Genomic DNA, 23,943 nt, shown 5'->3' with positions numbered 1-23,943 from the left:
TTTTTACTTACCTTGCCACATCCAGAGCTTTGTTTTTTTGTTTGGTTTATTTATGTAATAACTAGGGGAACAATTTTAATAAATCTTCCTGTCATTTTTAGAATCTCTGTGGTCTCTCTGTTGAGTGTTTCAACAAGCAGTGTGTGTGTCTTTGCCTGCCCACTCTTCCACCCAGATATTAGCTTTTACTAATTACCTACTGGTTGCTCTATTGTTTTACGTGATGCTTTAGGTTATAAAATTCCCCAGTCTGATCCCTGATCCAATTAAATTCTCATTTTCCAGGGATAATCCTTTGTGCTGGTTCTTGGGGCTTTGTTTTTGACTCAGGATGGTTGGTTGCAGCTCCATTCTCTGGTTGTCTTTGATAAACTGCTCGCTGGGTGGTTTTTATTGGCATTTATGGAGTTACCAGAATCTTAATTGAAATAAAGCCAGTTTACTATGAAAGAAATTTAATTTTTGTTTATATTTTCTTCCTCCCTGGTAGAACCTTTATCCCTCTTCAGAACTGAAGAAGCAGGCTATAGCTGGATTCTCTTATAGTTAAAGCCCCTACTTCCTTAGCAGACATCTGTGTGGAGGCAGCATCTACTCTGTGACTTTTAGCCTATCTCCTGCCTTGGGATCTTGAACCTATGGATGAGACAGGATGAGAGCCATTAGGACTGTAGTATTCTTGGCTTGTGCCCTTGGAGTAGAATTTTGCCCCTTAGGTAGGGCCTAGATGGAACAAAAGAGTCCAGTCAGTCTTCCTGCAATAGAGCCTCTTGCTGGATGTGATGAGAAATCTAGCTGCTTTTTTCTCCCAGGAAGATAGCATTAGCTTGGAGGGGAGAGCCCAATGTTCTTCAATATGCTTCTCTGGAATGAAACCATGGTGATTTAAATGCCAGGTTCTGTCCTTACTGATATAGTTTGTTGTGATCAAAATTTTTGTTATATGCCTTAGGACAATTTCTAGAGACTTAGTTTTGTTTTGTTTTTGTTTGTTTGTTTGTTTTTATGAAGGAGGCAATTTATTAACCCAGCATGCTTTGTTCTAATGCTTCTTGTTAGCAGCTGCCACCTGTCCAGCGATCCTGTCCAGATCTCTCTGTCCCTGAGGTGTTAGCTTGCGGCCCCCATCTTGGTCCTTTTCCACCATTTTCAGCCCCTCCAGGGCTAGGAGGACCCAGCGGGCCACACTCTTAGAGCCAGCCTCTGCTGAAGTGGCTGGGCCTGACACCGTTTCTCTGCCTCCATAGATCTTGGTCATGGAACCAACCCCTGCACCACCACGGAGGTACAGATGCCGTGCTGTGGAAGCAGCTCATGTGTAGAACCAGTTCTCATCATATGGGGCAAGCTCTTTATGTTTGGCCAGCTTGACTGTGTCCACCCATTCGGGGACTTTCAGCTTCCCAGACTTTTTGAGGAAGGCTGCCAGAGCTCTGACGAACTCCTGCTGGTTAATGTCTTTTACAGTAACTCCAGGCATCGCGCTGCCAGCCAGGGGAAAGGGGTTGTTTTGTTTTTTGTTTGTTTGTTTGATTAGTTTTTTTTTTTACCTGCTGGTGATGTTTTACTGAGGAAACTGCCCACAGAGCTTCTGATGTCACCATTCTTAAAAGTCATTTTTAATTTAAAATTCTTCAGTTTGACAATAATCACTAAAATGTTGGTTTTGAAAATAATGCATAGAAAGGATGCTAACATTCACTGAAGTTTCCAGTACTGTAATCGTGTATATAGGACTTGACAAACCTTAATATGGATTCCAGGAGGTCTGAATAAGAGTATTTAGTTAATTATCAAGCATTTCTAAGTGAACACATTTCAGTTGCTATAAGGAATTTCAAATGCAGGGTGCAGGTCTGTTGCAGTGACTTCTAGGAAGTTATCCTTAGAAACTACTCCTAGATAGATATAGTGACTTAGTTACAAAATATATGAAGAGAATTTTAAGTAGTATTGAGAATAGATTATGAACATAAGGTTGACATGGGAATAACTTGAACATCTTCATTTTCAGTTTCTGAATTGATTGGTTGTGAAGTTGTCTAGAACTGGCATCACACTTAGAACCTTGTTCTTAATGTTGGGAACCAATAAGAATTCAGAATGATGACTTCATATACTGATAATTATGGGAGGAGTATTGGGGGCTAGGACAATGAAATATTTTATTCTTGAAGAAAGATTAAATTCAAAAATTGCTTAGAGGGACCAGTGAGATAATTCATCAGATAAAGGTCCCTGCCATCAAACCTGACAACCGAAGTTCAGTCTCCATGACCTACATGAGTCTTAGCAAATTGCTACCTGAGCTTTGTTTGTGTACCTTAGCATCTCATACCTCCACCCAAGAAAATTAAAATGTAATTTTTTTATTTCTTTTTTTTAAAGATTTATTCATTTTATTATATATAAGTACACTGTAGCTGTCTTCAGATACACCAGAAGAGGGCATTGGATCTCTTTACAGATGGTTGTGAGCCACCATGTGGTTGCTGGGAATTGAACTCAGGACCTCTGGAAGAGCAGTCGTGTGCTCTTAACCGCTGAGCCATCTCTCCAGCCCCATTTTTTTTATTTCTTTGAGCAGGGTTTCTCTGTGCAGCCCTGACTGTCCTGTAACTTACTCTGTAGTCAAGGCTGGTCTCAAGCTCAAGAGATCTGCCTGCCTCTGCCTCCTGAGTTCTGGGATTAAAGGCATGTACTACCACCACCAGAAAACTTTAAAAAATTTTAAATAAAATTGCATAGAGATATTTGCATTCTTGACTATGGACTAAACTGTTAAATTATAAATGTACTGTCTTGGGCTGGAGAGATGGCTTAGAGGTTAAGAGCATTTAAGGTCTGCTCATCCAGAGGTCCTGAGTTCAATTCCCAGCAACCACATGGTAGGTAGCTCACAACAATCTATAGTGGGATCTGATGTCCCCTTTGGCACGAGGTATACATGCAAGTAGAACACTCATACACACAAAATAAATATACCTAAAAAATTAAAAAATGTGCTGTCTTTCCAACTTTGCAGCATGACCTTTCATCTCCTCGTTGAATAATAATTTTTATAAATTTTTGTATGTGGATGCTGGAGGTTGATATTGACTTATCTTTCTCACTTTGTACCTTATTTTTTTTTAATTAAAAAAGGTTTTAATTATTTTAATAATAATACTTTTTAATTTTAAAAATTATGTGCCTGGGTGTTTTATCTGCATGTTTTATCTGTAGTATAAGAGCTCCAAATATGTTTTATATGCCATGATGAACTTGAATGGCTTAAGCCAGGTTATGAGTAGAAATTTTGCAAAATGCTTCTAGCAGTCTCTCTACGAGCCAGTGAGTAAGAACCTTGACTGGCTTAGGTTAAATTTCAATTTTAGAGTACATGGGCTGTTCTGGGGAACGTGAGAGTGGTAAAAATTAGACCTAAATACAGATAACAACCCAGTTTCTCAATCTAGTAGCACATTAGACTCATTCACAGGAAGTTGGTTGGTTTGTTCTTTATATAGGCCTGATTGTACCTAATGAGGAATCTGGACATCAGCACTATTAAAAAAAGTACCTCTTGAAAAAGACCAGGGGTACTTTTACTTTTACTCTTGAAGACGAAAAGGAAACTCAGTGGTATAATAATTGGAATTAAAGTTTGCTTTGTATTCTGTGCACTTTTGTTAGATTATAAAGAATGCTTGCTACTAAGTGATTGGGACCTGTTGCCTTGAGAGGGCTTCAGGAGTGCTTGTAATGAAAACCTTATCAAAAGTAGAATGCTACAATTACTTGATGAATTCAGTTGTACTGGAGTAGTAGGTTACAGTTTACTCTTTACAAAGAAAAATTCCCTTCAAAAGGTGTGATGAGGTTTGAGGTCTTTGGTTTGGGAATAAGGATGGGATATAAATAATAAGTGTAGATTTCTTACAATTATGGAATCTAAAATTCAAAGTCTAGGTGTTGATGCTTGTTTTCTGTTTTAGGTGTGTGTCTGTCGTGTGTGTTGGAGAACTTGTTGTCTTTGTTAGATGAGTAGTGTGTCTTAAAATTGACAAGTCAGTTTGTGCTTTATGTCCTGAGTATGCATGCTTTTGCAATATACTTAAGGCATTAGCCAGTTAAGGTCAGTTTGCCCCATTCCACGATTTAACAAGTGGCAACTAACTTCTTTCAGCTTTCTTTTTTTTTTTTTTTTTGGTTCTTTTTTTCCGGAGCTGGGGACCGAACCCAGGGCCTTGCGCTGGTTGGTCTTGCCTTGGGCTTCCTAGGTAAGCGCTCTACCACTGAGCTAAATCCCAGCGGCAACTAACTTCTTGATACACTTGCCTTTGAAGTTCCAGAGGAAAATTGAAATTACTTGATATAGCTAAACTTGTATGGGTTTTGTGGTATAATCACTGCCGTACTACCATTATTAGTTTAAGTTGAACGTAGTACCTGTCATTTATTTATTTACCTGTCATTTATATAGCCATGCTCTCTTGACTCGATTCACTGGTGATACTAAACTTGAATAGTATTTTTAGTTCATGTTCATTATATCTAAAATAAAATATTCTCTTTTCTCTTTTACTTGTAGGTTATGCAATGGTCTCTGCAAGATGTTTTATTCTTGAATTGGAACCTTTTAAGACTGACAAATGCTGGTACTTCGTCTTCTATAAGTGGACTATAATTTCTTTTCTTAAGACAACTACATAAGCAGACAAAATTGCAAAGATCTGCCCTGTGTCGAGTATGACAGCCACGACTCGTGGCTCTCCAGTTGGAGGGAATGACAACCAGGGCCAAGCTCCTGATGGACAGTCTCAGCCCCCCCTCCAACAGAATCAGGTAAGAAATTAAAGATCTAGTTAAAGTCACATTGCTATGTCTCCTAAACTCTTGAGTGCTAAAGAAGGAAATGTGCTAGAAAGAATTGTCAAGTAACCATAAAAGGAATGTTTTTAAAAAAGTAAATACAAGTTTTCAGTAGCCAAAAACCATAGGTGCTGAAAGCAACATTTTTTTTTTCAGATGACTTAGATTATCAGTATTCAATAAAATGAACAAATTAAGCTTGGTGTCAATTCTGGGAGAAACCATTGCATGATTTAGTGTAGCCTATGGGACCAAGTAAATTATAATTCCATTTTGTGTGCCATATACATAAAATCATTAGGATTTATTTATTTACTATTCCGCCATTACAGGTTATCTATTCTATCATTACTCTCATCTGACTTTTTCCCCCTCTGACTTCCCTTCCTTTCCCAGTTGAGAGAAATGAGCAAGCCAGATACCCTCACTCAAATGTGGCAACTTTGTTAATTCATTTTCTCTTACAATTCTCATTTAAGACATAAAATGGTCATAGAAGTTGGGATCATAAATTTGAAGGCCGGTATTCAAGTTTCTTTAAGCATAGTCAACGGGCTGTTGGATACTAATGATGGCTTATTTTTAAACCAGGAGCTAGTAGTTCATCTTTCTCGTGTCTTTTCTGCTAACCTGCATTGTACATGGACTCTAACCGCTTGTGCAATGTTTATGGTTCAGTGAAAAAATATCCTAGTTGTTAACATTACACTCATTTTGAGATTTGTTCTCTCACTATGCAGCTTTGGCTGGCCTGGAACCCTTTATGTAAACCAGACTGGCCTCAATCTCAGATCTCATGTCTCTGTCTCCCATATGCTGAGATTAAAAGCATATGTTAACTTTTATTTTAAAATCTACTTGATCTTTTTAGAAGTTTTAGGTTTGTGACATTAATATTATATGTCTGTTGGGTATTATATATGCACAATGTATTAAGATGGCTGGTAATTTTAAAACAAAAGAAAAAAAGCAAATTATACTCTTGCTTTTAGAATCACTCTGTTTACCTTAGAATTTCTCATTCTTTCTTATTGTTATTCTTTAATGTGTTTTAAGTACTTCATAAAATCTGATACTGTTGGATCACAAAGGAACAACCAAAGCTTTAATCAGAGCCCAAGTTAGTTAGGGCTTAATTTTTTAGTTTGGTTTTCCTTCTCATTATTTTTAAATATATGTGTGTGTATATCTGGGTATGGGTATGTGCACATAAGTGCAGGTTGCGGTACAGAGAGGTTGGTGTAAGATCTCCCTGGAGCTGGTATGAAAGGTGATTGTGAACTGCCTTGTCCAGGTCCCAGGAATTTAACTCTGTTCCTCTGGAACAGCAGTACACTCTCTTAACTTCTGAGTAATCCCTCCAGCCCAGCACTCAGTTTCTCATAAGCTTTGCATATATTTACTTAAAAGGAAAATAGAAATAACAACTCAAGCGAGTCAGTTCTCTGCACTGTATGCGTTCTGGGTATTTAATTCAAGGTATCAGACTCAGCAGCAAGTGTCTTCCTTACTCATTAAGCCATCTTGTTACAGCCCATAAAGGGAATTTCTTAATCAAAATTTTAACTTTAAAATCTGTACATATAGAAGAAATTTTAAGTCATAAAAATCACTAACAAGTGGCATGAATATTCCTCAGATGTGGTATCTGAGAAGGATCTGGATTATAATTTGGCAACCTGTGCCAATAGCTTTAAAAGTAATTATCTATACTGTTGTAGTTATATTTCTAGTATCCTAAAGAAAAAAATGTTTTTTGCAAGAAGATTTATACTTGCCATTTATTCATGTTATTTTTAATTTATGTAATGCTGAAGAATTTGAATACTTAGATATTGAATGATAAAGGACAAATATAGTTCCAGTTTTATGAAATTTATGCATACATGGCCAGTTTTTATTTAGCTCATAAAAAGATCACAAGGGGTTAATTAAAATGTCATCACTGGTGTTTTATTTGTTGGTGTGGTGTTATATAGATGTTTACAGTTATTTTTGTCAGTGTTTTCTGTAAGAATGGGAATACACGGGACAGTGTTTTATTGGTTGTTTAAAACAGGCTTCTAAAGTTACATGCTTCAGATAGCTTTTGTGTGGGGTTTCTAGCTCTTGAATTCTTTGCCTGGCAACTTAGCTGTTTGGTAACTGAGGTGTTCTCCATTTTAAGTGTGAAAGTTTACCAACAGGTTGCTAGTCTGTCTTGGAAGTTCAGCATAAACTTTGAAAGGAGAACATATTAAGTCATAAGCTTTCAATGATATCCTTGTAGAATTTTGTTACTAATATTCTTTTAAAATAATGCTAATATATTAGTGTTTGTGTGTGTGTTAATAGAAACTTATATCTGTAATGTTATATTTTAATCAAGACTTCATCGCCTGATTCATCCAATGAAAATTCCCCTGCAACTCCTCCTGATGAGCAAGGCCAAGGTGATGCTCCTCCCCAGATTGAAGATGAGGAACCTGCATTTCCACACACTGACCTGGCAAAGTTAGATGATATGATCAACAGGTCAGTTGGTTTTGTTTCTAATTTATGTAATATATAAGAAAAGCAAGGTTGGTTTTTTTATAGCATTATGTGTGGTGGGTAACACAAAGACAATGAAGAGGAACCTGTTGCCTTGATTTTCCCATCATAGTCACTGCCAAGTACTTTTCAACCCATGGTTCTTTATGGGTCTAATGAAAAGGAGAAAGAACATTAGTAACTTTATTTATATATATATATATATAGTTTGCCTTTTTAAGAGTCGATGAAGCTTCTTTACAATTGGCATGGTCTTGACTGACTTTAATAATGTAGGGTGGCTCTGAAGCAAATCCAAGTTATAAGGAGTTTCTTAGCCTGCCCTTCATGATGTTCTGTAGAGTAAGAAAAGTTTGTAAAGAACCAAGAAGAACATATCCAAAAAAAAAAAAAAACCAAAAAAACAAACAAAAAAAAAACTCCATCTGAGCATTGTCCTCAGTGGGCAGTGTGAGTTCAACAAAAGGGCCACTCAAAAACTGGACACTGGAGTGATGGCTCAGCCATTAAGAGTGCTTGCTGCTGGTTGGGGATTTAGCTCAGTGGTAGAGCGCTTGCCTAGCAAGCTCAAGGCCCTGGGTTCAGTCCCCAGCTCCGAAAAAAAGAAAGAAAGAAAAAAAAAAGAGTGCTTGCTGCTTTTCCAGAGGACCTGGGTTTAATTCCTGGTACCTACATGGCATCATACATATAAATTAATTAAAAATGAGAATATTTTTAAAAGAATAATGAAAATACACTTTCTTTTTTTTTTTTTTTTGTTCTTTTTTTTTTTTTTTTTTTTTCGGAGCTGGGGACCGAACCCAGGGCCTTGTGTTTGCTAGGCAAGCACTCTGCCACTGAGCTAAATCCCCAACCCCCGAAAATACACTTTCTTATAGGTACTTTGCTTTACTTTTTGGTATATTTTTACTTTAAAGTCAAAACCAGTACATGCACAGGGAAATAAAAAGCCTTTGCATTAAAATAAAACTGAGTTGGTTATAGGGTCCCACATCATTAATCTCAACAATCGGTAGGAGTAGGCAGATTTCTGAGTTCAAGGCCAGCCTGGTTTACATAGTGAATTCTAGGACAGCCAGAGCCACATAGTGAGGCTTGGTCTGGAAAAAGCACGCAAACAAATGTCTGATTTTCTTAGTAATAAGTGTGCATTGCTAAGTATCGAACTATGTTGTGTTATATACAGTAAATAGATCGCTTCTCTCTCTGACCCCTCCCTCATAACCCCCCAGCTTTATTCCCCTGTTTTCATGTATTCCAACCAAAATTTTTTAATAATTGGGAGTACATTTTCATATATTTCTGTTTGTTATGTATTACTGATTTTTCTACACATAAAAATTTTACTATAATTTTGTAACTTGTTTGAAATATTCTTCCAATTGACTCATTTTCAAAGTAACATTTAAGAGAACATATATGCTTCTAGTAGCAGCATATGTATATTAATCACATGCAATGAACTATTGAAAGTATATATTTATAACAACCCTTGATTGTTCTCAGATGACATAACAGTTGCATTGTTACATTTCAGATTTGCCTGGTGATTGGTAAAATATGCAGATTAGATACCAGGCTGCATAAAAACAATTCTTGATGGAAAAAAAAGACAAAGAATGTTTATAAATAAACAATGGGTAGTTATTTGTTTCTAATTGGTCGTTAGAAAAAGTTGACAGATTATCAAGCATAAATCAGTTTTGGCCTCCAGCAGTTTTTGTTTGTGAGGAAGTTCAAGACTTTTTAAAATCTGAATCCTGAAAGCTCTTTCCTGTGAAGTTTTCATAACAGGCCTCTGTGGTACCTAAATGATATTTTATTGTAGTAGTTTATATTACTATTTAAAATTCTGCTTGTAGAGACAACAAATGATAATTGTAAAAAACTCCAGCCAGCACCAATGTTTTCATATCTAATGCTATTTTAGTTAATATTTAATATTTTCATAGTGAGATAAATAATTGTATTTAGTAACTGACTGTAGTACCTCTTTCATTTAGTGCATAACCAGTAAGCCTCTTTATTTTATAAATTCCTAGGCCTCGCTGGGTCGTTCCAGTTTTGCCGAAAGGGGAATTAGAAGTGCTTTTAGAAGCTGCTATTGATCTTAGTAAGAAAGGTATGTCTTGGTGTGATGCTTTTCTAAATGCATGCTGCTAAATAGATTTTCACTGTATTCTTGAAAACTTCATTTTCCTGTTAAAACAAAGTGTTTAAGTAAGTATATATTAAGCTTACAAATAGAGGATTGTCCTTTTTAAAAGAATGCAAGCTCAAGAGTGGTAGATATAAAATGTATATGTATTATTCATATGTCTATAAAGAGTAAGCCCATTGTTTAGATTTGCAATCAGCCAATGATTTAAAACATTTCTGTTATGGGAATTCCATAATGTACACAAAGGTTTTACAATTAAATAATCCGTAGGTGATGCCTAGTACAAATATCACTCAGGTTTAAGTAGTTGCAGAAGTGGGAAGGGGATAGTGAGTATCCAAAGGGATTTCTGATCTTGAGATGAGTCATGTGTAAACCTATAAATTACTTAAGCTTTCCTGAAGCAAAGGTACATGATGCCTAATCTATGATTCTTTGAATGAAGATGACTATTTTGTTGATTTTTTTTTTCAATTTATGTATTCATTGTGGTTTGGGGTGGGATACATGTACAATCAAGAACTTGCAAGAGTTGATTCTTTTCCATCCACCCTGTAGGTCCCTGGGAGCCAAATGTGTTTATAGACTGAGCCATATGGCTAGCCCAGTAATGTGTTTCTTAAATAAAACTACCTTTTAAAAAGTTATACATGTAATTTTTTTCTCTAAAAGAAAAAAGACTTGTAAAGTTGTTCTGTGATTAAAAGATACACTAAAAACCCAATAAAAGGAATCTGATACTCAGTTGTCCAGAAGTAAAATGTTAACGTTGAAATTGAACAATTTCATTAAATTACTCTTGTCTATTTCTGGTGCTGTAGAATTCTCTTAGTAGAGGGCTATGGCTATGGTGTCAGTTCATTTTTTTAAGGCACTAGAACTGTTTTGTTTTATTTTTTGAGACAGGGATTCTCTAAGTAGCCTTGGCTGTTCCTGAATTCCAGTTCTGTCTCTGCCACCTGAACGTTGGTATAAAGGTGTATGCCAATACTGCCCTGGCTAATAAGGCACTGGAAATTAAAAAGGAGCAGTATTTAATTTTATGAAATATTTTGTATTATCTTTTTATTATTGTGAAAAATAACAAATAATCAGCTTATAAAATTAGCTTATAAACAGAAAATACTTATTTTGGCTCATAATTTTCAAGATTTCATAATTTGGGCCAAGGCAAAGTGTGAATAGAGCAAAGAGGCTCACCTTTTAGTATCTAAGAAGCAAAAGAAAAAGATTCAGAGTCTTTTGGGAGCAAATCAGTGTTGAGGACAAACCACTACTTTTTTCAGTTTTTTAAAAAAGATTTATTTATTTATTATATATGAGCACACTGTGGCGGTCTTCAGACACACCAGAAGAAGGCATCAGATCTCATTACACATGGTTGTGAGCCACCATGTGGTTGCTGGGAATTGAACTCAGGACCTCTGGAAGAACAGTCAGTGCCCTTAACCGCTGAGTCATCAGTCTAGCCGGTCAGGTTCTTTATTGCTAGAATCTGCCTCTTAGAGGATTCAGCAAGTCTCCATATCACCACAGAGTGGTGACCAAACTGTTAGAGGACAGTTAACCAAAACATACCACCACAGCTGTGTTATAACTGACAATAATCCATTTATATTAGTTATTGTCAAAAATCAACGTCTTTTATATAGTACCATGCTTGGGTTTGTGGCATTCCCTGGCAAGGAGAATTTTATCTCACATTAGTTATTCCTCCTTTGTTTAAAGAATGTTTATGGGGTTGGGGATTTAGCTCAGTGGTACAGCGCTTGCCTAGCGAGCGCAAGGCCCTGGGTTCGGTCCCCAGCTTCAAAAAAAAGAAAAAAGAAAAGAATGTTTATTAATGCCTTATCAATCTCAAAAAACTATAAAATAAGTTATTCAGATGTTTGATATTTTCCATAATTTAAATGAGCATTGCTGGTTATAGTGTAAGCATTAACTGTGTAATAAAAACACAGTATTTCAGTTAATTCCATTGGCATTCAGTGGCTTATATACCTTGCTCATATTTATTTTTAGCACTCATTTATTTTACATAAGGCTCAGTTTAATGTCACCCATATTGTACAATTAAAACCAAATATTTTTTGTACAAATTGAGATGTTAAAGACATTTTGTATTTGATGACACTTGGCTCTGTTGTCCTTCTTTAAAAAAAATCAGATGCGATAAGCAAGTATATAAAAGTGTAGGGTTGACAAGATGACCCGATGATCAGAATTCAATCCCTAGAATCCACTTATAGGTGGAAGAAGCCAACTAATTACACAGTTGTCCTCTGATTTCCATATGTACTCCATAGCACCCATCTTCCCAGATCATACATGCATGCATGAACACGCATAAATAATGCAGTTTTAAAAGGAAGATAAAATAGGTCCTTGGCTTGGAAGAAGAAAGATATGTATAGAAAATAAAAAGACAAAACAATTCATTGTACTTGGTCATTTGGAGAGTAGTAAAAATATGAATGGGTGCTAAGTATATAGTTTATGAACTAATATTTAAAAAATAATTATGAAATGTAAAATTTAAGGCTTATTTTCAGAACAAGATGGTATTATAAAACACTTAGTTTCTGTCACATGATACTGACCATCATTTTGGGTTTAAGATATAGTGTCATAATTTGTAGCATTTTCAGTTTTTATTTTTACTTCATTAATGATCAAACCTAAGATCTTGTACATGTTAAGAGTAGCTGCTTTCCTTAAGTCCAAGTGGATCAAGGACCTCCACATCAAACCAGATACACTCAAACTAGTAGAAGAAAAACTAGGGCAGCATCTGGAACACATGGGTACTGGAAAAAATTTCCTGAACAAAACACCAATGGCTTATGCTCTAAGATCAAGAATCGACAAATGGGATCTCATAAAACTGCAAAGCTTCTGTAAGGCAAAGGACACTGTGGTTAGGACAAAACAGCAACCAACAGATTGGGGAAAGATCTTTACCAATCCTACAACAGATAGAGGCCTTATATCCAAAATATACAGAGAACTCAAGAAGTTAGACCGCAGGGAGACAAATAACCCTATTAAAAAATGGGGTTCAGAACTAAACAAAGAATTCACAGCTGAGGAATGCCGAATGGCTGAGAAACACCTAAAGAAATGTTCAACATCTTTAGTCATAAGGGAAATGCAAATCAAAACAACCCTGAGATTTCACCTCACACCAGTGAGAATGGCTAAGATCAAAAACTCAGGTGACAGCAGATGCTGGCGAGGATGTGGAGAAAGAGGAACACTCCTCCATTGTTGGTGGGATTGCAGACTGGTACAACCATTCTGGAAATCAGTCTGGAGGTTCCTCAGAAAATTGGACATTGAACTGCCTGAGGATCCAGCTATACCTCTCTTGGGCATATACTCAAAAGATGCCCCAACATATAACAAAGACAAATGCTCCACTATGTTTGTAGTAGCCTTATTTATAATAGCCAGAAGCTGGAAAGAACCCAGATGCCCTTCAACAGAGGAATGGATACAGAAAATGTGGTACATCTACACAATGGAATATTACTCAGCTATCAAAAACAACGACTTTATGAAATTCGTAGACAAATGGTTGGAACTGGAAAATATCATCCTGAGTGAGGTAACCCAATCACAGAAAAACACACATGGTATGCACTCATTGATAAGTGGCTATTAGCCCAAATGCTTGAATTACCCTAGATACACAGAACACATGAAACTCAAGAAGGATGATCAAAATGTGAATGCTTCACTCCTTCTTTAAATGAGGAAAAAGAATACCCTTGGCAGGGAATAGAGAGGCAAAGATTAAAACAGAGACAGAAGGAACACCCATTCAGAGCCTGCCCCACATGTGGCCCATACATATACAGCCACCCAATTAGACAAGATGGATGAAGCAAAGAAGTGCAGGCCAACAGGAGCCGGATGTAGATCTCTCCTGAGAGACACAGCCAGAATACAGCAAATACAGACACAGAGGCGAATGCCAGCAGCAAACAACTGAACTGAGAATAGGACCCCCGTTGAAGGAATCAGAGAAAGAACTGGAAGAGCTAGAAGGGGCTCGAGATCCCTTATGAACAACAATGCCAAGCAACTAGAGCTTCCAGGGACTAAGCCACTACCTAAAGACTATACATGGACTGACCCTGGACTCTGACCTCATAGGTAGCAATGAATATCCTAGTAAGAGCACCAGTGGAAGGGGAAGCCCTTGGTCCTGCTAAGGCTGAACCCCCAGTGAACGTGATTGTTGGGGGGAGGGCGACAAGGGGGGAGGGGGGAGGGGAGCACCCATAAAGAAGGGGGGGGAGGGATTAGGGGGATGTTTGCCTGGAAACCGGGAAAGGGAATAACACTCGAAATGTAAATAAGAAATACTCAAGTTAATAAAAAAATAAAAAATAAAAAAAGAGTAGCTGCTTTCACAGTAAGCTATATCCCCAGTCCTGAGTTATTAATATTATCACATTAAATGTACTTTTGCATAATTATTTTAAAATTTTATTTGGGGTGGGAGGGCTGAGGAAATAGCCAAACAGTTAATTTATGGATGCTTGCTCCTCTTGGAGAAGAAACCCAGGTTTAGTTCCTAGCACCCATGACTGGTGGCCTGCAACTACCTGTAATACTAGCTCCTGGGAATCAAGATACCATCTCTTTGAACACCTGCACTCAACATGATATAAACTCAGGCTGTTACATACACATTGAAATTTTTCTTTTTTTTTTCCAGCTTGTAATTTTTTAAATTTATATTTCAAATATTATTCCCTTTCCTGGTTTTCTGTCCATAAATACCCTAGCCCCCTTCTAGGAGGTCACTCTCCCTCCCCAACCACCCACCCCATCCCACTTCCCTGCCCTGAAATTCCCTTACACTGGGGTATCAAGCCTTGGCAGGACCAAGGGCTTCTCCTTCCATTGGTGCCCAACAAGGCCATCCTCTGCTACATATGCAGCTGGTGCCCAGGGTCAGTCCATGTATAATCTTTTGGGTAGTGGTTTAGTTCCTGGGAGCTCTGGTTGGTTGGTATTGTTGTTCTTATGGGGTTGCAAACCCCTTCAGCTCTTTCAATCCTTAAATTTTTCTTTACAGAGTAATTCTGAGTTACGTTTCTTTTCTGACATACAGAAACCTTTAAATATTTCACTGTGCGCATTTTTCCCCAGATGTGCTCTGGAACTGCAAGCTTGTTATCTGGGTTTCTGATTACTTCTGATGTCTTTCATCATATAGTTGAGCATAATTATTTTTTCTCCCCTTTCTTAGGCCTTGATGTCAAAAGTGAAGCATGTCAGAGATTTTTCCGAGATGGGCTAACAATCTCATTCACAAAAATCCTTACAGATGAAGCAGTGAGTGGCTGGAAGTTTGAAATTCATGTGAGTTTTCCATTTGACTTTTAAAAAGCAGATTATATAGTGATCCACTAGATGGGAAGAACAAGTATGTGTGTGTTTGTGTATCGGCCTATTAGAAGATAACATGTAACAAAGTAATTTCAGATTAGTTCATCTCTTTCCAGGCAGCATGAGCCTTTAAAATTAGCATGAGATTTTAGAGTTAAAAATACTTGGTTTAATCTTTCTTCCTGGTTCTCCAGTGCCTTGGAACCTTAGGCAGGTTGCCACATTTTATTGAAAATTTGATGCTATCAATTATCAAATATGCTGCTATTTTATGTATTAAAGACAAAAGGCCCAAGAAGGGGAAAATATAGCACAGGTCTGGAGGCACCAGAAAGGTCAGTGTTATAGAAGTAATTGAGAAATGAACTCACATGTATATTTTAATTTGGGCACTTAAAGTTCCTAAGTATTTACATTATTGAGCTACTGTTTAAATAGTTCTGTAGTCTTGATGTAATTTACAGTTGTGATTTCTTTTTAAGTAAAGACTACTTAAAGTGGTCTCAGGTCCCTAATATCTCCAAATATTGAGCAGAGACAAAGACAAATACTTCAGTACTCATTATTTGTAGGATGAAATCAGATTTCACTTCTTTCAGTCAAAGAAGTTGTTTTTGGACTAAGAAGGTGCTGTAAATGCTACAAACCTGTTTCTCTGTATGAAAATAGTCATGACGCAGATGATGGTTTGTGGTCTGAACCATTTTTTTTTTCAATTACGACTATGGGGTAAAAGTCCCATCATCTGGTTTAACATAATTTCTTAGATTTAGAAATGTAGAGCTTGGCAGTGTATACTTTTCTATCTGGGATAACTGATACATGGTTTCAATTTTAGAAAAATGGGAATTTGTATCTGGTCTGAAGACATCAGAGTAGAATTTTGCTACTCATAATACCTATTTCATTTTTAAGCAAGTAGCTTTTTAAAAGCAAATTAATTTGGTCATAGTACTAGTGAATAAACTAGTATCTATCAGTATAAAAAAATAAGGAGCTCATTTAATATCAAGGGTAATTAGTGTTACATCTGTTTGAAATTGCAATGTTTTCACATTCTAAATCACCTTTCTCCCATATATAACAGAGATGTATTATTAACAATACTCATCGCCTGGTGGAGCTGTGTGTGGCTAAGTTAGCCCAAGACTGGTTTCCACTTCTAGAACTTCTTGCCATGGCCTTAAATCCTCATTGCAAATTCCATATCTACAATGGTACACGTCCCTGCGAGTCAGTGTCCTCAAGTGTTCAGTTGCCTGAAGATGAACTCTTTGCTCGTTCTCCAGACCCTCGATCACCAAAAGTATGTTAGTTTGTTGTTTTCAAATCTAAATATTAAGATTATTTTGTTCTACCACAGAACTTTAATCTCAGTCTACTGGCAAAAGACTGGTTTAATTATACTCTGAAAGAAGTCCTGCATTATGACTTGAATTCTTAATTTGTACCAAAGCTATACTTTTTGTTTGTAATACTATTTGGTTTTTCTGTGTAGTAATAGTTGACATCTGACAGCCAAATGTGTTTTGAGACTTTTATATATAGCACTAGGAGCCTTTTTGCATAGTCATAGCATTTTAGTTCAGTGCTTATGACTTCTTAAAATTTTTCTTCATATTAATTGTCTATACTTAATTTCTGTTATCTTTTACTGAACCTGGAAATAGTCATAAATTGGGTTAATATATAAGATCTCCTTTATAATAATAATAGAGGAGATTATGACTGATTAAAAACCTCAGGTGTGAATCAATAAGACCATGATGATTTTTTTATATTCTAAATTTTTTAAACTTCAAAATAGATAAAATATATAATTATAAAATAGAAGCAGCGTAGTAAGTCTTTGAAATTTTACTAAAATATATATTTGAAAACAATTTTTATAGCAGTGTAAACAAGACTGTACTTGGTAGTTATTTTTCTGTACACTTTAAATTTTATACTTTTAAGATTTTATTTTCTTTAGTGATAGCATATACATAATTTCTAAATTTAGGGACACTTTTTCAAGATTTATTTATTTTATTTCCATGAGTAATTTGCCTGTATGTTTGTTTGAACTGTGTGCAAGCCTGGTGCTCTTCGGAGGCCAGAAGAAGGCATTGGATCTGCTGTAACTGGAGATGCACAGTGTTGTTAGTCACCATGTGGGTACTGGGAATTGAACCCAATTTCTCTGTAAGAACAAAGCCGAGCCACCAATCGTGTTAAATTAAGAACTGTTATTTTTCCAGTCCATATTGTTGTCACTTGTTTTTGCTTGAGTAGCATCCAGTTGCCATCAAAGTAATGATCTTCAAAATCAAAAGTTCCATCTAGCTAGGCATGGTGATATACACTTTTAATCCCAGAGGCAGAGGCAGGTTGGATCTCTTAAGTTCGAGGTTAGCCTCATCTATAAAAGCAAATTCCAAAACAGCTGGGACTATGCAGAGAGATTATGGGGATGAGCATGGAGAAGTCTGTCTATACCTCTATTTCTTTTATTCCATTTGTTTCTCAGTCAGTAATCTGCTTCAGGGGCTCACAGAAAATAACTCAATTTAACATGGCTAATGCAAAGATTTGGAGTGATTTCTGGCTGAAGATATTTTATGTATTTGAGATCTGATTCTTATACAAAAACTGTCAAGAATGACAGAGATTCAAAGTCTTGAAGTGGAGCTGGAGAGATGGCTCAGTGGCTAAGTACGAGTCCTGAGTTCAAATCCCAGCAACCACATGGTGGCTCACAACCATCTGTAATGAAATCTGATGCCCTCTTCTGGTGTGTCTGAAGACAGCTACAGTGTACTTAAATATAATCAATAAATACAAAGCCTTGAAGTTTAGTATATATATTTTTTAGATTATAGTTATAATCCATGTTTCTGGAGAGTTGTCTGCTAGCTACTGAAATCTGAGGAATTTTTTGATATTTTTTCATTGTTGAATCTTTGTGAACTTTTTTTTTTCTTTTCTTTTTTTCGGAGCTGGGGACCGAACCCAGGGCCTTGCGCTTGCTAGGCAAGCACTCTACCGCTGAGCTAAGTCCCCAACCCCCTTTGTGAACTTTTAAAAAATTATCAAGAATGTATTGGTCAGAATTTTCAACTCTGTCATTAGTTGGTTGCAGACACTATGATATAAAAGAAACTCTCCAAAGATTTAGCATCCTTAGGTTCACTATGTAGACCAGACTTAAGAGACCTGACTCCTTCTGCCCCTGAGTGCTGGGATTAAAGGTGTGCTACTCACTACACCAAGCATATATGCGATTCTTAAAAAAGAACCATGTATAAAAAATATAGGTAAAACTACATTTAAAAGTGCATGCACATTCTAAGCTATGAAGTCGTTTCAAAAAAATTTCTATGTAGGACTAGTTTGATGTTGCCAGTTCCAGGGCATCTGATTCCTCCTGACATCCATAGGTGCAGACAAAACACTCGGAAACATAAATTCTTTTTAAAAAGGAGAAAGAATATACATAACTATGCCCTGGGTTCGGAAAAAAAGAAAAAAGGAAAAAAAAAAGTATTTCAGCTCAGTAGTCTTATTCTAGTTACCAAGACAATATCTCTCTGTGTAGTTCTGGCTATCCCGGAACTCACGGTCCAAGCTGGCCCTAAACTTGCAGGAATCCGCCTGCCTCTGCTTCCCAAGTGCTAGAATAGTTAAATGCATATGCCATCATGCTCAGTACCTTAGTGAAGAAAATTTTAACAATATATTACAAGTAATCCCAAAAGAGATCTGGTAAGCTTTGGACTTGGGGACAGAGGGATTGCTCAATGGTTAAAGAGCACTTGTTGCTCCTTTAGAGGAACTAGGTTGTTGACAGCACCCATATGGTAGCCCACAATCATCCTTAATTTCAGCTCTAGTAGATCCAAAGCTCTCTTGTGGTCTCTGGGCAGCAGGCATGCACATGGTGCAAATGCATGCAGACAAATACACAGGAGCGCGCGCGCGCGCGCACACACACACACACACACACACACACACACACAGAGAGAGAGAGAGAGAGAGAGAGAGAGAGAAGTGTTTAATGACCTAGAAATGCTTCTAAGAGCAAAGTAAAAGTAAAAAAAAATGGTAGTTTAGATTTCTTAGAGAACTTAGAATTTATATTGCTACAATTCATTTTTTGTATTTGGTCTTTAAAACAAATATTAATAGCTGGGCTTGGTGAGGCACAGGCAGGTAGTGGATCTCTGAGGTTTGAGGTCAGCCTGGTCTAAAGGGCAAGTTCCAGGATAGCCACAGCTACACAAAGAAAGCCTGTCTCAAAACAAACAAACAAAACAAAATAAATATTAACATTAAAATCTTTTATTCAGCAGTCACCCTTTTAAAAATAGCTGTAGGTATTGTTTTGGCTTAGGGCATTAATAAAGAAATTGTCTTTCTTTCCCCTCACTGGTTTTTAAAACATGGCTCTTTAGAGGGTAGCAAAGTGTAAAAAAGGTTCTCTTAATACTTAGCTTTCAGATATATTTAATTCTCTTGTAATCTTTTAGTAAATTTTAAGTTGCTTCAGTTGGAAACTTGATTGAAAAATAATAAAATGGGAACCAAATATATTCATGTAAGTTAGCAAAAGCATCCAGACTTTCTAGTTAGTACTACCATATATTCCACATTATAATTCAGTTTTCTCTTTAATTTTTTCTCTTTTTGTTCATCCTGCAATGCAAGTATTTTATCAAACCTCTCTATGCCTTTGCTCATAGTAGACAAATGTTCTATTTCTGCAACAGTTTTCAGGTGACAGTTTACTTTTGAGCCTCAGGATTATTTGGAAAAATTAAATACAACTACAATAAGAAATTGTCTCATAATTTGTTACACTAGATTTTCTTTGATCTATTATTTAAGGTCTTTTTAACTTTTTACATTTTTTAATACAAGCGTTTTTAGGTATTTAGGAAAGCCATATACTCTTAAAAGTGGGATAGCTGAGACCAAAACATAGCTTAATAAGCAATAGTGATATGAGCAGTATGTTCTTGTAATCTAATTCATGCTTACTATTTATTGCTGCTGCATCAGAGGTCTATTACTGTGAATGTTTTGAAGCCTTTTCAAGAATGATTTAAAATGAATTGGCTTTAATGTGTCAGTCATAATAGTACTTTGTTTATCCTCCAAGAAAGTAAATTTCTGTTCATTGTATTGCAGGGTTGGCTAGTGGATCTCCTCAACAAATTTGGCACTTTAAATGGATTCCAGATACTGCATGATCGTTTTATTAATGGATCAGCATTAAATGTTCAGATAATTGCAGCCCTTATTAAGTAAGTAACATGTTAAAGTGAAATGTTAAGTATGTTGTTAGTTTCTGTTTTTTTGTTTTGGCTCAATTTAGAAATGGAGTAATTGGGGCTGGAGGTTAAGTGGCTGTTTTTTCAGATCACCTGAGCTTTATTCCCTGCACCTGTCTATGGCAGGGAATAACTGTCTTTAACACCAGCTCTAGGAAAATCCAGCATCTCTGGCTTCTGAGGGCATCTGCATATACCTAATCCATATACACACGCAGAATGTTTTTTAAAATAATACATGTGCTATGAGAATTTACTAAATTGCTCTTAAGAAATCAAGTATTTACAGGAGTTTCCTATCTTCTTTCAGACCATTTGGACAGTGCTATGAGTTTCTTACTCTTCACACGGTGAAAAAATACTTTCTTCCAATAATAGAAATGGTTCCACAGTTTTTAGAAAACTTAACTGATGAAGAGCTGAAGAAAGAAGCAAAGAATGAAGCCAAAAATGATGCTCTCTCAATGATTATTAAATCATTGAAGAGTTTAGCTTCACGAGTTCCTGGACAGGAAGAAACTGTAAAGAACTTAGAAATATTTAGGTTAAAAATGATACTTAGGTAAGTTATTTATCGTGAAAATAATTGTTTACATGAATTTTTAGAATCAATCTACAACTGAATTTCTCTTACAGATTATTGCAAATTTCTTCCTTCAATGGAAAGATGAATGCACTGAATGAGGTTAATAAGGTGATTTCCAGTGTGTCATACTATACCCATCGGCATGGCAGTTCTGAGGAAGAAGAGTGGCTCACAGCAGAGAGGATGGCTGTGAGTAAATAAACACTTAATCCTGGAATGGCTGTCAGTAAAATTAGTAATGTTAGCATTCTAAATTAGAGTTGAAGATTGAATATTTTGATTAATTTACAACTTTGTTAATCTTTAACTTTGTAAAGTAGCATACTTATTTGGTGGCTGAGTATGTCTTTGATAAATTTATTGTTGAATGTAATTATTAGATTATTGTAAGATTTGCTACAGAAATTGTAGAAGTAAGCCCGAGGATGAGTGAGATAGTATTTGAAACATAATTGAACAAGGGGCATGTACATATGACCAATTCCAGTTAATGACTTGTAGACAGAAAATGCACAGGAGGATATTGTTAGGCACAACCAGAATCTTAGCACTGCGAAAGCAGTAGCAGGAATATTTGCTACATGCTTAAGGCCAGCCAAGGTTACATATTGAAACCCTGTCTCTCTGTCTCCATCTCTATCTCTGTCTATTGTGTGTGTGTGTGTGCGCGCACACACACTAAGAGCCACACAAATTACTTTTATCTTGATTTTTGAGATTTTTTTTTTAAAGATTCATTCATTTATTCTATATGAGTACACTATAGCTGCCTTCAGAAGAGGGCATCAGATCTCATTACAGATGATTGTGAGCCACCATGTGTTTGCTGGGATTTGAACTCAGGACTCTTAGCCACTGAGCCATCTCTCCAGCCCGAGAATTTGTTTTTAAAGTGCATAATTTTGTATCATTTTGGCATTAAATACTTAGAAAACTTTTATGTTCTGCTGTAATAAGTTACTGACTATAAAACACATGTTATTTGAGTACATATGTGGCAATCATGAGACATCTATGGCAAATCAATGTCTTTACTTTCAAGAATCTCTTCTATTTCTATTAATGGTTTGAGAAATGATTAGAATTGATTTAAAAAGAAAATATGATGAAGTTTGAAGTGTAGCTTATTCATAGAGGCCTTTGGTTTAGTTGTCAGCAGAAAGAAAAGTATACAGGATATTTAAACCATTCCCTGGGTTAGGAGGTCAAGTGGTAGATGTCTAGTTTTATGTATGTTATGTGCCTGTCGGCATTGAAAATATTGTCGGTCCTTGAGCTGTGTGAACCATCCTAAAATATAGATATAAAATATCATTAAATGTATAAAAATTTGTGGTAGTTTGACATTGGTACATATTTGTTATATTTTAGAAAAAAAATCCTTTAACAAGTTGGGAATTTTTAAACTTATATTAGTTAAAAAGATTCATATTTATAGCACATTTGGGCCTACCTATCTTTATTCTATCTTTATTCTAAGAAAATTGAGTACTGGATCATCTTTTTTTAAAAAATTCATGATCCTACTTTAAAGTTAGGTAAATGATAGTCAAGCTGGCTTAGTCTAGCACAGTGATACAGAAACAAACAATGGAAGGTGTAGACTTGATTCAGATACCAGTGCCAATCAATATCTGAAAACCTGTTTACTAGGCTAAGAAAATGTATCTCTTATTAGATTTCAAAGATGCAAGCAACACTAGCATCCAATACATGGCAGTCAGTTAATAAATCAAAATCTTTTTAAAAGTATCTTTTAACCTAATACTTAAACCATTCTGGGGAAGAATTAGTTTAAGAAAGCAAACACCAAAGATGACCCTGTGCCTATTCTACTTAAACCTTAAGTGATGCATTTAAATAATATTTTTATGAGGTAAATGCTGGAATGTACAATATCTTTTTGATGATTTCAGTGTTTATAATTTATGGAGATATTCCCCAATAAATTACTTTGTCTCAGGTATGGATGTGGAGGCATGAAGAAAGTAATTTTTTATGAACACAGTGCATTCTTGCATATTATTTTGTAAATATGCTTTTGAAGTTCTATGTATTCTTTAAATTATATTTTAGTGCTTTAAAAAGGTGTTTTATTTTGTTCTAAAATCTGCTTTTTAAAATCCATTTAGGAATGGATACAGCAGAACAATATTTTATCAATAGTTTTACGAGATAGTCTTCATCAACCACAGTATGTAGAGAAACTAGAAAAGATTCTTCGCTTTGTCATAAAAGAAAAAGCTCTGACCTTGCAAGATCTTGATAATATCTGGGCAGCACAGGTAAGAATCTTTAAACCTCTTACAAATGTTTGAATACTCAACATCAACAGTTCATATTTGGCAAATATGAAAGAGGCAAAAATAAATAAAAATAAGGGAAACTGTGCTTGTGTATATCTGCAGTCTCAGCACATGGGAAGTTTACAAGTGGGAGAATCAAGTATTGGAAGGTAGCTTGGGCTACAAAGCCCAAGCTTCTGACCTAGAAAGCAAGGGCTACGGATACATACTTACAGCTCAGTGGCACACTGTGCTTGCCTTCGTGCCAAAAAATAAAATATTATCTATTGAGAAAATATACACTTATCATTGACTTCTTAATAGACTTAAAAACCCTTCAGTATAGTTAAATCACTCAATTCCAAGACTTAAAACTTTTCAGAAGGATTAGCAACCTTTCTGAAAAGTTTTTAAAAGCCAGAAACTACAGAAACATTGTTGAGTTCTAATTTACAAAGCTTTTTTTTCCTTTTTGTTTTATTTGATATTTTTTTATTTACCTTTCAAATGTTATTCCCTTTCCCGGTTTCCCCTCTGTAAACCTCCTCTCCCATCCCCCTTCATCCTTCTTCTGTGAGGATGTTCCCCTCACCCCTTCCCACCTCCCCACCCTGACATTCCCCTACACTGGGGGGGTCCAGCCTTGGCAGAACCAAGGGCTTCTCCTTCCATTGGTGCCCAACAAGGCCATCCTCTACTACATATGCAGCTGGAGCCATGGGTCTGTCCCTATGTACTCTTTGGATGGTGGTTTAGTCCCTGGGAGCTCTGGTTGGTTGGCATTGTTGTTCTTATGGGGTTGTAAGCCCC

At 36.2% G+C, this 23,943-nt stretch overlaps 1 protein-coding gene and 1 pseudogene across 2 annotated transcripts in view; one reads left to right on the top strand and one right to left on the bottom strand.

Moving 5' to 3' along the window:
* The window catches only part of Usp9x (ubiquitin specific peptidase 9, X-linked), a 107,529-nt gene that overhangs the window by 18,001 nt on the left and 65,585 nt on the right, over nucleotides 1–23,943 (top strand). For both annotated transcript variants that reach the window (NM_001135923.2, NM_001434267.1), the window contains 9 exon segments: nucleotides 4,574–4,827; nucleotides 7,223–7,368; nucleotides 9,429–9,508; nucleotides 14,811–14,923; nucleotides 16,038–16,256; nucleotides 20,120–20,235; nucleotides 20,573–20,824; nucleotides 20,899–21,037; nucleotides 22,981–23,133. In NM_001135923.2, coding sequence (NP_001129395.1) covers nucleotides 4,732–4,827; nucleotides 7,223–7,368; nucleotides 9,429–9,508; nucleotides 14,811–14,923; nucleotides 16,038–16,256; nucleotides 20,120–20,235; nucleotides 20,573–20,824; nucleotides 20,899–21,037; nucleotides 22,981–23,133 — 1,314 coding nt within the window. In that variant the 5' untranslated portion in view covers nucleotides 4,574–4,731.
* Nucleotides 1,043–1,483, bottom strand: Rps19-ps3 (ribosomal protein S19, pseudogene 3; annotated as a pseudogene).

This window comes from Rattus norvegicus, chromosome X, assembly GCF_021556685.1.
Source record: "Rattus norvegicus strain SHRSP/BbbUtx chromosome X, alternate assembly SHRSP_T2T, whole genome shotgun sequence".
In the NCBI taxonomy this organism is placed as follows: domain Eukaryota; kingdom Metazoa; phylum Chordata; class Mammalia; order Rodentia; family Muridae; genus Rattus; species Rattus norvegicus.
This window is presented reverse-complemented; position numbering and strand designations above follow the sequence as displayed.